General features: G+C 37.0%; 1 protein-coding gene across 1 annotated transcript in view; it reads right to left on the bottom strand.

Annotated features, from left to right (window-relative positions):
• Positions 1 to 512: 512 nt before the first annotated feature.
• LOC103800444 (peroxidasin homolog) overlaps positions 513 to 13,065 on the bottom strand; it is a gene marked incomplete at its 5' end in the record, with an annotated part of 38,206 nt that continues 25,653 nt past the window's right edge. The window contains 4 exons of the mRNA XM_009072820.1: positions 513 to 880; positions 1,520 to 1,633; positions 2,521 to 2,653; positions 5,133 to 5,253. Of these exons, the coding sequence (XP_009071068.1) occupies positions 758 to 880; positions 1,520 to 1,633; positions 2,521 to 2,653; positions 5,133 to 5,253 (491 nt within the window). The remainder of the gene's footprint in view (positions 881 to 1,519; positions 1,634 to 2,520; positions 2,654 to 5,132; positions 5,254 to 13,065) is intronic.

Below are 13,065 nucleotides of genomic sequence, written 5' to 3'. Positions count from 1 at the left end.
AAAAAGGATTATGTTCACTTTTAAGATCAAATGCTACTTTGTCATTTGTTTCCCTAGAACGAGGAACACTGTCAATTACATTCAGTTGCTTTTTGTATCTTTCAATTACATTTATTTATATTTCCTTACTAATCCTAGCTTTTTGAAAAATTTGATTAATTTTGCTCCTTAAATTAAGGAAAGGATGTTGAAAAGTCTTCTGTATTTCCTTGCTGGTCCAGATGCAGAAATTCCATGCATTGATGTTTGCAGAAACTGGTCCCATACGGCATTGCTTCGGGCACAGTGACCTCGTGTTTTCTTTTTCCCAACGTTTTACTAAATAACAACAATGAGCTAAATATCAAGTCAGACTGGTACTACAGAGGGACAGTAAACTTCCAATGTTTCTAATTAAAGACAGGAATAAAAGTGTTCATGTTAGAGTAAGTCCTATGCCCAGTCATTTTGGGTACCTAAAACTACCTGACAGTGTTCTTTTAAAGTAGCACCAGTTTGAGTTTGTCTAACCTGAGAAGTATAACACAAAATTAACTTTGACCTGTTTGCTAATTTCCCTTTCATTAATTTTTGCATTGTGATTTACCTTCATGGGCAGAAAATAAAACAATATGCCATGTTATAGTGTTAGAGCACCATTAGAATATTTTAAATCTTGATTTCTTGCTGTTGCTAAGACTGTAGTTACCTGGTTTTGCCATCAGCAGGCACTGATGTGATTTGAGGAGTATACACCCTAAACTCTTAAAAAGCAGACTTATGGCTTCTTTTTATTAATATTTTGTTGTAAGCAAACTGGACAGCAACGTCCTTTAACCTTCACAGGCACTTCGCACTCAGCTGGTGGGCATGATTCCACAAGACAGGTAATCTGACCAACCTGTGTCAGGAAAAAGTAAGAAAACCAAAACATACTCAGCTACATCTTCCACAGACAAAATACATTTTTTTTGCACTACTGAAGAACATATTCGCATTCATCCTCTCTAAGATCCTGACTATTATGATTAAGTCCATGAAGTTTGTTTCAGCATAAACTCACAGTGAAAAGGCTAAGGCTCTCTCTGCATTACATCTTTTTAATGAAGCAGCATATACCCTTTTATGTAATGTTTGGACACTACTGGGGCACCAAGTACTAACATTTCTTTTACTACCTTATTTAAAATTTCACCATGATAAAAGAAAATTAAAATCTAGCACTAAACCAGATGAGCTTTTATACATTTTCATGCTAGACTTTTCCAAAAAGTGACTCACTTTGCAGTTAATTTTACCCATATAACTATACATCAAAAAAAATGGAACTATAATAAAAATACATAAAGGCTGGATTGTAAAACAGAGTAAAGGGAGGGGATATCTGAGCAATGCAATTTTTTGCAGAAAATAACTGAAGATCCATAAAAAACAATTAGCATGTATTACTCAGAAATTAGCAAGCACAAAACTGCAATTGCTGTTTTAGAAGCAGGAATTAATATACTTTCTATCTTAAAATGAGTTCCTACATACTTACCTTGCATTCACACACAGTGCAAGGGTCCCTTTTCCAGGTTTCATTGCTGGAATATGATTTACCATCTTCATCAGTGCAATCAGAATTACTAAGGCGTGATTCAAGTTTTTTTATCTGAAAACATTCAAAAAAGTTAACAAAATCAAAGAAAGGGATTTATTTCTGAAAACTATTCTGTCTTTTCTCTTATGCTACATAATCCATGATAAATACTCATCTGGGTTTTTCTTCTTGGTGCTTGGTTTTCATAATGCTAAAAGACTAGAAACAGGTAATACTTCTGAAGACATTCTTTCACAAGAAAGCTAACAGAAAATAGATCTTTCCTACCACTGGAATATTCAGCTACAACATACAAAGAGAAGCAAACTGCATGTCATATATGAAAAGACAAATTTAAACTGTCAAAAATATTTTGTAAACGAGGTGACATTTTTTTTTAAAAAAAACCCCACCTTAATTAAAAATATTTGCTTGGACTTTTGACTATCTCCTGCATGGTGTACACTTTGAAAGCTGAATTCCACTATGGTTGAATAAAGAGTTTACTTGTAAACATTGTAAAAGTCTTCTCTAGGTGATCTAGATCTTAACTATGTTTCCAGCAGTAGTTTGACATATTACTTCTTATAAACTCTACATTTTAGTCATAGTTTTACAAAGATTCTATATATTTTGAAGAGGAAAAAAGATTTCATTAATCGCTACACACAAATTTTTAGAGAAAAGCTAATTCCATGTTTAGTATACAATGATTACACAAAACTTTAGGTTGAGAAGTCAAGAGGGTCTAATTGTAGAGTATTTCATTATGACTTCAAAAGAACAAAGAAATAAAGAATAATAACACACCATGTTCTGTGTTGTTTTTTGTTTGAGATACTATGTGGTGGGTTTTGGCTGCAGGGGATGTCTAAATATTAAAAACATAAGAGGAGTAATGTTAGGAAAACATTATGAATTAAATCTACAATTAGACACTGTCCCTTATGTCATCTTACCTGATTTCTGAGGCTTGAAATAGTTTTTTGCATTTCCAAAACAAATTCTTTGAAGTCATTCACTGCAGGTACATTTCTATTTTCATTAGATGCTGATGTGGCATTATGAAAGTATTTACTCTGTTTCACAGAACTGCAACAAATGAATGCCAAGTCAGGATATTCATCTAACTCATTCTTATTTGGCTAGATATCTTGGGACAGTTAACAACAATCTAAAAGAAGAGCCACCAACAAATGTAGGAATGGTATGAACCACAACAGAACACAAGACTCATGGGTGCTGAATGAGTGATCCAGGTGAGCTCCAGACTACTATTAATATCACTAGCAAGAGGGAAATTCTTTTACTTAGAAAAATTAAGTATTTAATGTAGGGGTATACACAAAGTTGTCATCAGTGACACTGTAGAGCATTACTTTAATTCACTCTTGAGCCTCCAATACAAAAGCAACAAAAGTGAGAGAGTCTTAAAAAGTGTTACTTCCAAATAGGAAATTCACATTTCACATTCTGAACCATAGATTGTTCTGCCATATGCTCATTAGCAGAATGTGCATTTAAAGAAACATGACTTTAAAAAGGAAAAAGTTGGTTTTCATAAATAAATGAGAAGTACTTTTAGATATGAACATATTCCTGTATTCCATTTTAACAAACATTTGAAATCAATACTGATTGTAGTACACAAAATCTAAACTCTCTTGTCTACAGGAGTTTCCAGCTGATATCTGATAACAGATGTACAACATTAATTGTGTCAATCATTTCAATCTGTTGATGAGATTGAGTCATCAAAAGAACTGTCCATAACTAATAATAATATATTATCTGGAATAATATTATCTAGAATCACTTAACAAAACATGTATCCAAAACTAAGGATAACACTAATTTTTAAGTAACTTACTACATTGAAGTTCTTGAATCCATACAAGCATTCCTATTTTGTTTTTAGCATGCCTCCTCCAGTGCTAAGGGATACCCAAAAAATGAACTGGCAAAGAAATTCCAGCATATAACAGGGCCCAGGATTTATAATCTTTCTGCATAAATTAAAACAGCACTTACTGGCAGGGGTTCAAGCTACTTAGATTCCCATAGTTTTTCATCTAAATTAAAGAAAAAGAACTCCAAATAACACAACATGCCAAAATTCAAGTAAACCAGCTGCTGCTGTATAACAAAATGCTTAATCTTCCCCACCTGCTCAAGTTATTGAAAATGAGAAGGAAAAAGAAGGAGAAAAAATCTTCTCATCACAAACGCAATTAAAATACAATGAGCATGAGAACTGATGAAACTGGTAAAGGACAGAGGTTGCTTTAGCTTTATTTGTGTTTTAAATAAAACATTGTAAATTTACTATTTTGTAGTCCTAAGTAATAATTGGACTGCTATATATTTTGACCTTCATTTCTGAAACACAGTCAAACAGTAAACTAACAAAAACAAGCTGCTACTCAGATAAAAGTGTTTATTTTATCATGCTTTCATTTTTATTTAATTTAACCCTTTTAGTTGTAGAACCATGGGACTAGCATCTTTAAAAAGTGAATTCCTGTTCTGTAAATTTGAAAACTTTTAGCTTGCAAAGACAGACAAAACATCTTTCTTCAAGGATTACTTCAAATGAACATTCCTTCTCATATTATCTATAAGCAACTTCATACTCAGTTGCTGTCTTGTCTAAAATCCTAAACACCTAAAGGCTCTGTTACTTCAGGACAGATTCCTATGAATTGAGTGAAATATAATGGTGATGTTTCTTCAGTGCTATAACATCTGCATGAATATTTGAAATTGCTGAAATAAATTTACCTGTCTACACATCTATGCAGATGCTTTCCCTGACTGAGTGGGCAGACTTCCTGGTCAGCATCATCAGACAAGCAGATAATTTTATTTGCTGAAAGAAAGCATGCTAAATGGAAAGAGCTATAATACAAGTTTGCTCATCATGAAGGATCTTCACAAGAAATGCTTGGTCTGAGCAAAACTCTTTTCAAGCCACTAGGTCATATGTAAGTTTTGATTCCCTGGAAGGAGTAGGAACACTGTGCAGCTGACAATTTATGACTGATACTGTGATTGACTCTTTTGATACAGTATTTTGAGGATTAGGGAGTTATAAACAATATTGTCTGTAGCACTCCTCTGTTTCTGCTCTGAGTATTTTGGTACCATAAGCAAGATTACCATTATCACAAAATCTTATACCAGTGTAATCAATATTTGGTTTCCTCCTATTACTACAGGAGGACCTAGCAACTCCAAAGAGGAAATGAAATAATTTAGTTTGGTTACTGCAGGCACAGTAGGAATGTGGAATTTCAAATCCCCAAATTATACTTCATTACTGAGTTTTTTCATGAAAAGCATTATACTATGTCACTTACAAAGAATCTTACACAAAATTGAGGTTAAAAAAAAGGCAGGTTATTGTTAGCAGATATACAGGAGTGTCAGGATGAAACACATCAATCATAAACTCAAGAAAGCAGACACTGGTAAAAGCAGACACTGGTCCAGCACTTAAACAGAATCATTTAGTTTCAATTCATTTTGAAAACAAATTTTCTTTTATACTCCTAAAAGAAAAAAATCTCACCTTACTGTTTTGACCATTTTCATTTTCTTCAAGGGCTTGTCCTCCTGCAAGCTGTAGTCAAGAGAACGTCTTCCCCGAAAGTGATATGAAAATGCATTAAACTGTCCTCTAGTTCTACAGTCTGTAAATAGACAAGAAATTGCACATTATAAACTACTGAATATTTCAGCAGTTATGCTATTAATATGGTTTTGCAGTGTCTTCTGAATTGGTAAAGAAAATTCAAACATTTAGTCTGATCCTTCTGGAATCAGCCGATGGCAGCTGAATGTGTCTCAGTGGTACATTTATGCAGAAAGTATGATTGTTCACAGAGCAGCTTTTTAGTGTGAAACAAATAAACACTATTTTCACAAACCTATCTAGTGCTACTTTCACTATTCTTTTCACTTCTGAAATTTCCACTGTCTTGGCTTTTAATTATATTCTGATTTTGAAAAGGGGTAGCTACGTATGAAGAAAAATAATGGCAGAAAACCCATGCTGTGCCTTCCTCATCTATTCCAGGCATTATTATTTCTTATTTTTGGCATCTGAAAGAGAATTTTTAATTGAATCCTGGAGAACATTTGCAGACACACTTTACAGGTTGACCAGCCCCATTTTTAAATTTGAGGAATTTGAAGATATCACCAGACCCTAAAACACTTTCCACCACAGACTGAAGAATCTCAAGCCTGAGAATAATCTATGACAGAAATCTCCTAAGAAGCTAAGAGGACAGGATGAAGTATGTCTTTCCTTCAGTTCACTTTATTTAGCCTTCCTAACACAGTGAGTATTTGGAAGGAGTCCCATTTAAGAAAAGGAAAACAAAACAGCATCACTTCGGAGTGGAGACAATGAGAAAATAGATGTTTTCTCATTTCTGTTCACAGAAGCTTTAAAACTAAAAGTTATACTGGGTCAGGCTGAAGCAGGAACCAACATCAGGATCAATTGTTAGAATCAGAGTCTGCTAAAACAGAAGGAAAAGATGAAATACAGAATGCCTTGAACATATCCCAGCTAAGTCTGGTATTAGTAAAATGAGCCATTAAAGCAAGTAAACAGGGGAAGATGCAATTTTCCCTAATGTTTATCTTAATTTACACCAGAACAAATTAATCCAGAAAGTCAATAACCTTTATAAAATATATTTCTGGAATTCAGATGGAATACCTAAAGCACTAACATAAATTATTGAAAAAGTTTCAAGTCAGTATACAAGGCTCTAATCACTGCTGAACTGAGCAACTTGAGAAACAAATGTAAAGTTGCTCTGATTATACAAAAATAAGTGTCTTGGACTAGTTTTAATTGTATTGGACTTTTACTTAAATTAGACTATTATAATTTCTCTGTTAGGAAAAACTTAAGTTTGTCATGACTTAGTATTACATAAGACAGAAAAAAAAAAAGATGACTGGCAAAAAAAAAAAGGTACTGATTATTAGTTGAAAGCAAATAACCAATACCTACAGATCATTCTTGACACAAGTTATACAATTTCTCCTTCCTTTTTTCTTCCTTGCAGTTTGTCCCATTCTTGAATTACCTTCCTCCTATAAAAACAGCACCACCAAAGAACTAGATAGTACTCACTGCCAACATATTGTTCATTCTTTGTGTGTGTTATGCTGTTTCTCACACGATCTTCTTGCTCTTTCAGATGGGAACAGACTGATGTGACTCTAAGATGCTTGGCATGAAGGCATTTTTGAACACCCTTAGACACTTCTATATTTAGTATGGTGAGAAAAGGGGTCACACTCGGAAGGGCCACTGGAGAGAGAACTAGTTTTTTTCTTGAAGCAATGTTTTGCCTAAAACTTTCCTGAGTGTCACAGAAGCTTGTTTCTCTTGGAAGCAATATGTGAAAGGTTTCTGCTATCCTCCTTTGTTCAGTAACTCCTAGGGTCATCTTACATAATATAGACTTTTTTTTTTTTTTAGTACAGTATCACAATGGCCCGTTGTTTTTTTATTCCTAGGTTGCTTTTTAGAAACAAAGGTCTGAAATCCTGGGATGGTTTTATCACCTTAGACTGGTAAATATGAGAACCATATGTTCAGTGACAGCTCTAAGTACACAGACCTGTCTATCTGTGTTTTTTGAAGACTCAAATATGTCAGCTTGCCAAATTAACAACTCTTGTTCCTGGTTTCTTGTTTCAGGTACAACAAAGAGGAATGTCACTGCTGAGAGATGCAGGACAGAATGGTCTAGTTTTCAGAAGGCCTAAACCAAGAAATTTATCCTTTCCATCTTTTAAAAAATTTTAATGAAGAGTACCTTAGCAGTAGAAAAATAAGCCTAAAATTCTGCTTTTCTTCAGCCTGTCTAAGGTGTCCACAGATTAGCTACACCCAATCCAATTAATTTTCTGCAGAAATATCAAATGTTTCAAAGCTACCTAAGAATTTTTTTCTCTGTGGACAATTTCTTCTTCCAGAAGCTACGTATTGCTACACTACGAGTGTCAAGATAATCCATTTACAGAATCACACAGAATCACAGCATCATTTATGCTGGAAAATACTTCTGAGATTACCAGGTCCAGCCTTTGACCAAACCCGACCTTGTCGACTAGACCATGGCACAAAGTGCCACGTCCAGTTGTTTCTTGAACACCTCCAGGGATGGTGACTCCACCACCTCCCTAGGCAGTCCTTTCCAATGTTTAACAACCCTTTCCATGATGAAACTGGCATTTCCATTTGTATAAAAAAGCCATGTCCACATATTCAGAAAACCCCATTTCCCACAAGGTTTTAAAAATGCACCTATAATTAAAATTGGACAGAAAACCCCCTGGCATTCAGAATTATTGAGCATTCTTTATTGCCAGTGAATCCCTTCTCAAAGTCTGGGCCAGGAAGAATTAATCTAACAGTAGATTAAATCAAAGCAGCTTGAGAGACTAAGGAAATGTGAAGAAAAGCACATATCATTATCTATTTGATCATAGCTCGATTCTCTGAGATTTAGTGCAGTGAATTAAGTTGCTGTTACTGTAAGCATTGGTATATATCTAAGAATTTGTAGTCATGCCAGTGGGAGCAGTAAAAGAGAGGAGAAACACTGAAAATGTCTGATGTGAAAAGATTTTTTTTAGCATATGTTTTCACAAAGCAGCTACTTAAGAATTGCACAATGTATGAAAATGTCTTTTCACATGAAATGAAACTCAAAATAGCTGGTTTTGTTATTGCTAAACAGGTTACATCCCTTCACACTGCACTGCATTTCTTCATTTCTTCTGTTGAATAAGACTTTCTAACAAATGATAAATTAAACAGCAGCAAAAAAAATGTAATCCGGTGGTCTAAAATCCAACAGAAATCTGCTTAGATTGGAACAGATGTATTTTGTACAAACATTTAAACATCTGGAAAATTAATACTGGTATAGAAGGCAGAAGATAAAGTAACAACTCAGACTGTCTTCTGCCAGCTGATATTCTAGGGAATTATAATAAAATAAAGATGTTCACAGAATGAGCTTTGTGATCAGTCTGCAACCAGAAAGTTAAGACATTGCTGGGAAAGCAAATGTCCAGATAATTCACAGAACATGACTATATAAATTGTTAATATATGGCTAATGACATACTAAAGACATTAAAAACATATCAGGCTTTCATGATCTGAATAGGTTTTGGATGGTCTACAGGAAGATAAAGGAGAAAGCAAACCAAAGCAAAAAAATCTAACCTCTCCAGCAGAAAAATTAAACAGGACTAGTTAGAAGTTCTTGCAGATCAAAAACATGAAGCTTTTTGAATAAAAATATTAAACATCAGTAAGAAAAAGTAAATTCAGACAGACTGAAAATCCACAGAAATTATAGAAATAAGGCCTCTAAGAACTGTTCTGCCCATTAGACTGTGAAGGTAACAGTATCTTAGAAAGGCAGCAACGGCGCACAGGGATGAAAAAAATCCTTCAACTGCCTAGATTTGCAGAAATCACCGAGACACTTCCGTTAGGATGCTTTCTTATACATGTTGCCTTTGTAGTCAATGAATATTGACTTAAGAAGGGACTGCAGATTGAACTGTCCTCTAGAGACATCTCTTTCTCTACTGCCTGCAGCAGGACTTCAGCAGACTGGGATCTTAGATCCGGGGACTTATTCAGGAGTTTGAATTCAAATACAATGATTGAAGCCTATTGCTTCCCTGTCGCTTATCACTAGGGATGGCAGCTACCAGCATGAGACTCCTGGTAGCAAAGACAAAACACTGTCATACATTAAGTCTCCTTATTTTGTGTTTATAAATTAGAACTGCATTTTACTGATCATGGATACCTCAAAAAGATAAAATATTCTTGGTTTGGATGAAATATGCATAAAAATATTGATTTTCTCAATAAAATTTGTAATTACACTGAAATGCTGGATGCTGTGAAATGCATTTCTGTTCAAAGATAAAAAGGATGTGATTCTCAAAATTTAAGATCCTGGAACTTTATTTTAGTATCCTGGCATAGACTGAATTGTTATTAAGCTAACAGACATGTCTTTAAATGTAAATTTAAACGTAAAAGGATACAGTTGAATGTAGAAAGCAAAAATAAATATGACCCAACTGAAGCAAACAAGATCTGTGTAAAGAGAAAATGTGTTCAGGCATAAATTGCATCATTTGGGTACTTGAGGAGTTCTTGGTGAACAATTCCAATTGTCACGAAACAACCTGCAGTCTCACATTGAGTGTGCTGCTAACTTTTTTAAATGTTGTTTTCCCTGCAGAATTTAGTGCTTAGCCAGTGTTGCTTAGTATTTTCACTGAAGATGAAAGACCATTCTGAGAAATGTATAATAAGAGATTAATGTGGCTAGTAGAGAAGTAATCTGGCATAACTGTTTGTCCAGTCTTAAAATCCAGGAGTTCATAAATATAGGCCTATTCTACTGAAAGACCATGTATAAATGAACTCAGATTAAGGATGCATCCTAACTCTTCTAATGAAATTCAGTGTATTTAAACATGTTTTATCATGATTTGTTTAAGGCTTTATAAGGCTAGAACTTGATTTGGTCACTCTAGTCAAAAACAAAAGTATTTTTTATAAATACATTGGCAGCAAAAGGAGAGTCAAGAAAGGTGTCTATCAGTTGCTAAAAGTAGAGGGTAGTTTAGTGACAGGGAATGAGAAAAAACAGAGGTACTTGATGCCTTCTTTGCCGCTGTCTTTAATATTAAGACCAGTTGCCCTCAGGATTTTCAGCTCCTAGAGCTGAATATTGGTGATGGGGAGATGAGTGAAGCCCTCATAATCCAGGAGGAGACGGGTAATGACTTGCTATGCCAATTGGACACTCACAAGTCCATGGGCCCTGATGAGATCCACCCCAGGGTAATGACGGAACTGTCAAAAGAACTCACCAAACCACATGCAAACATCTATCAGCAGTCCTGGATAACTGGAGAAGTTCCAGCTGACTGGAAATTAGCAAATGTAACACCCATCTATAAGAATGACTGGAAGGAGGATCGGGGGAACTACAGGCCTATAAGACTAACCTCGGTTCCAGGCATGGTCATGGAGAAGATCATTCTGCATGCTACCACAAAATCACAGAATCTAGTCCAACTCCTGGCTCCTGTGGCTGAGAGCATTGTCCAAACACTTCTTGAACTCTGTCAGGCATGGTGCTGACAAATTCCCGAGGCAACCTGTGCCAGTGCCTGACCACCCTCTGAGTGAAGAACCATTTTCTAATATCCAGCCTAAACCTCCCCTGATGCAACTTCAGATTGCTCCCTCGGGTTTTCTCGCTGGTTGCCAGAAAGAAGAGGTCAGTGCCTGCCCCTCCACTTCCTTTTGTGAGGAAGCTGTATACAGCAATGAGGTCTCCCCTCAGTCTCCTCCAGGCTGAACAGACCAAGTGACCTCAGCTGCTCCTCATACGGATTTCCCTCGAGGTCCTTCACCATCTTCATTACCCTTCTTTTGACACTCTCTAATAACTTTTTGTCTTTCTGATATTGTGATGCCCAAAACTGCACAAAATATTCAAGGTGAGGCTGCACCAGTGCAGAGTAGAGTGGGACAATCACCTCCCTCCACCATCTGGCAATGTCTTGCCTGATGCACCCCAAGATACGGTTGGCCCTCCTGGCTACCAGGGCACACTGTTAACTCATAATCAACTTGCCATTAACAAGAAGCCCCAGGTCCCTTTCTGTGGCACTACTTTCCAGTATCTCATTCCCTGGTCTGTATGTACAGCCAGGGTTGCCCCGTCCCAGGTGTAGAATTCATCACACTGAGGAATGCACATGCAGGGCAACCAGGGGATCAAGCCCAACTAACATGGATTTATGAAGAGAAGGTCCTGCTTCACCAATCTGATCTCCTTCTATGACAAAGTGACCTGATTAGTAGATGAAGAGAAGGCTGTGGATGTGATCTATCTGGACTTCAGTAAAGCATTTGACACTGTCTCCCACAGAATATTTCTAGAAAAAACTGGCTGCTCATAGCATGAATGGGTAGACTCTTCAATGAGTAAAATACTGACTGGCCTAGAGAGTTGTGGTCAATAGAGCCATACCCAATCAGTGGCCAGTCACTAGTGGTGTTCCCCAGGGCTCAGTACTGAGGCCAGACATGTTTAACATCTTTATTGATGATCTGAACATGGGAATTGAGTGTACCCTCAGTAAATTTACAGACAACACTAAGTTGGGTGGGAGTGCCAATCTGCCTGAGGGTATGAAATCTCTACAGAAAGACCTGGACCAATTTGATCAATAGGCTGAGGACAACTGCGTAAGGTTTGATAAGGCAAAGTGCCAGGTCCTGCACTTGGGACACAACAACCCCACGCAGTGCTACAGGCTGGGGGAGGAGTGGCTCAAGAATTGTTTGGCAGAAAGGGACTTGGGGGTGGTGGTTGACAGCTCAGCTCAGTATCAGCCAACAGTGTGCCCAGCTGGCCAAGTCCAATGGCATCTTGGTTTATATCAACAATAGTGTGGCCAGCAGGACTAGGGAAGTGACCATCCCCCTGTATGTGGCATTGGACAGGCCATACCTCGAGTACCCTGTTCAGTTCTGGGCAACGAGGCTCATAAAAGTTCTGGAACAGATGTCTCACGAGGAAATGCTGAGGGAGCTGGGTTTAGGGATGCATGGAAAGCCCATGATGGAACAGGCTCCTGACAGGGACCTGCAGAGAGAGGAGACCCACACTGGAGCAGATTTCCTGTTAGGACTTGTGATCCTGTGGGGAACCCATGCTGAAGCAGGCTGTCCCTGAGAGACTGGACTGCACCCTGTGGAAAGTGACCCACGCTGCAGCAGTTAGTGGAGAACTGTAGCCAGAAGTTTGTGGAGAGCTATCTCCTCTGGGAGGTACCCCACACTGCAGCAGGGGAAGGACTCCTCTCCCTGAGAGCGGTGGCAGAAACTATGATGAACTGATCACAGTCCCCAGTCCCTATCCCTGGGCCACAGGAGGGGAGGAGGTAGAGTTAGGAAGGAGAGTAGTTTTTCTATTCTTCATATGGAAAAGTATTTTGACTTTAACAAAACAGGAAGGATAACAAAACCAGATGCATTTTTAACCACACTGAAAAAGCTGAACATATGAGTCACTTATGAAACACACATAAGGTGCAATGAACAGCATTCTGTACTCTAAATTTTAAATTAAGACATTTGTAATTAGAACTTCATTAGAAGCATTTTAATGTGGAGAATGATTTTTTTCCTTTTAAAAAATAAACAATAATAAGTTCAAAGAAACAAAGCACCAGAATGTATTCAGCTCCAAGGAAGAGCTGTTTCTGAGTGTATGACCCCCACCTCAGAGGAGTGGCAAGTCCCTAGTGCCATAGAAGAAATATTTTAAATTATTTGCTTCAACTGGATTCCCACAGAAAACATCACAATCATTCATCCATGCAAGAAGGCAGTTCAAGCCATGCATACCTTG

The sequence above is a fragment of the Acanthisitta chloris genome, unplaced genomic scaffold, assembly GCF_000695815.1.
Source record: "Acanthisitta chloris isolate BGI_N310 unplaced genomic scaffold, ASM69581v1 scaffold29334, whole genome shotgun sequence".
NCBI lineage: Eukaryota > Metazoa > Chordata > Aves > Passeriformes > Acanthisittidae > Acanthisitta > Acanthisitta chloris.
This window is presented reverse-complemented; position numbering and strand designations above follow the sequence as displayed.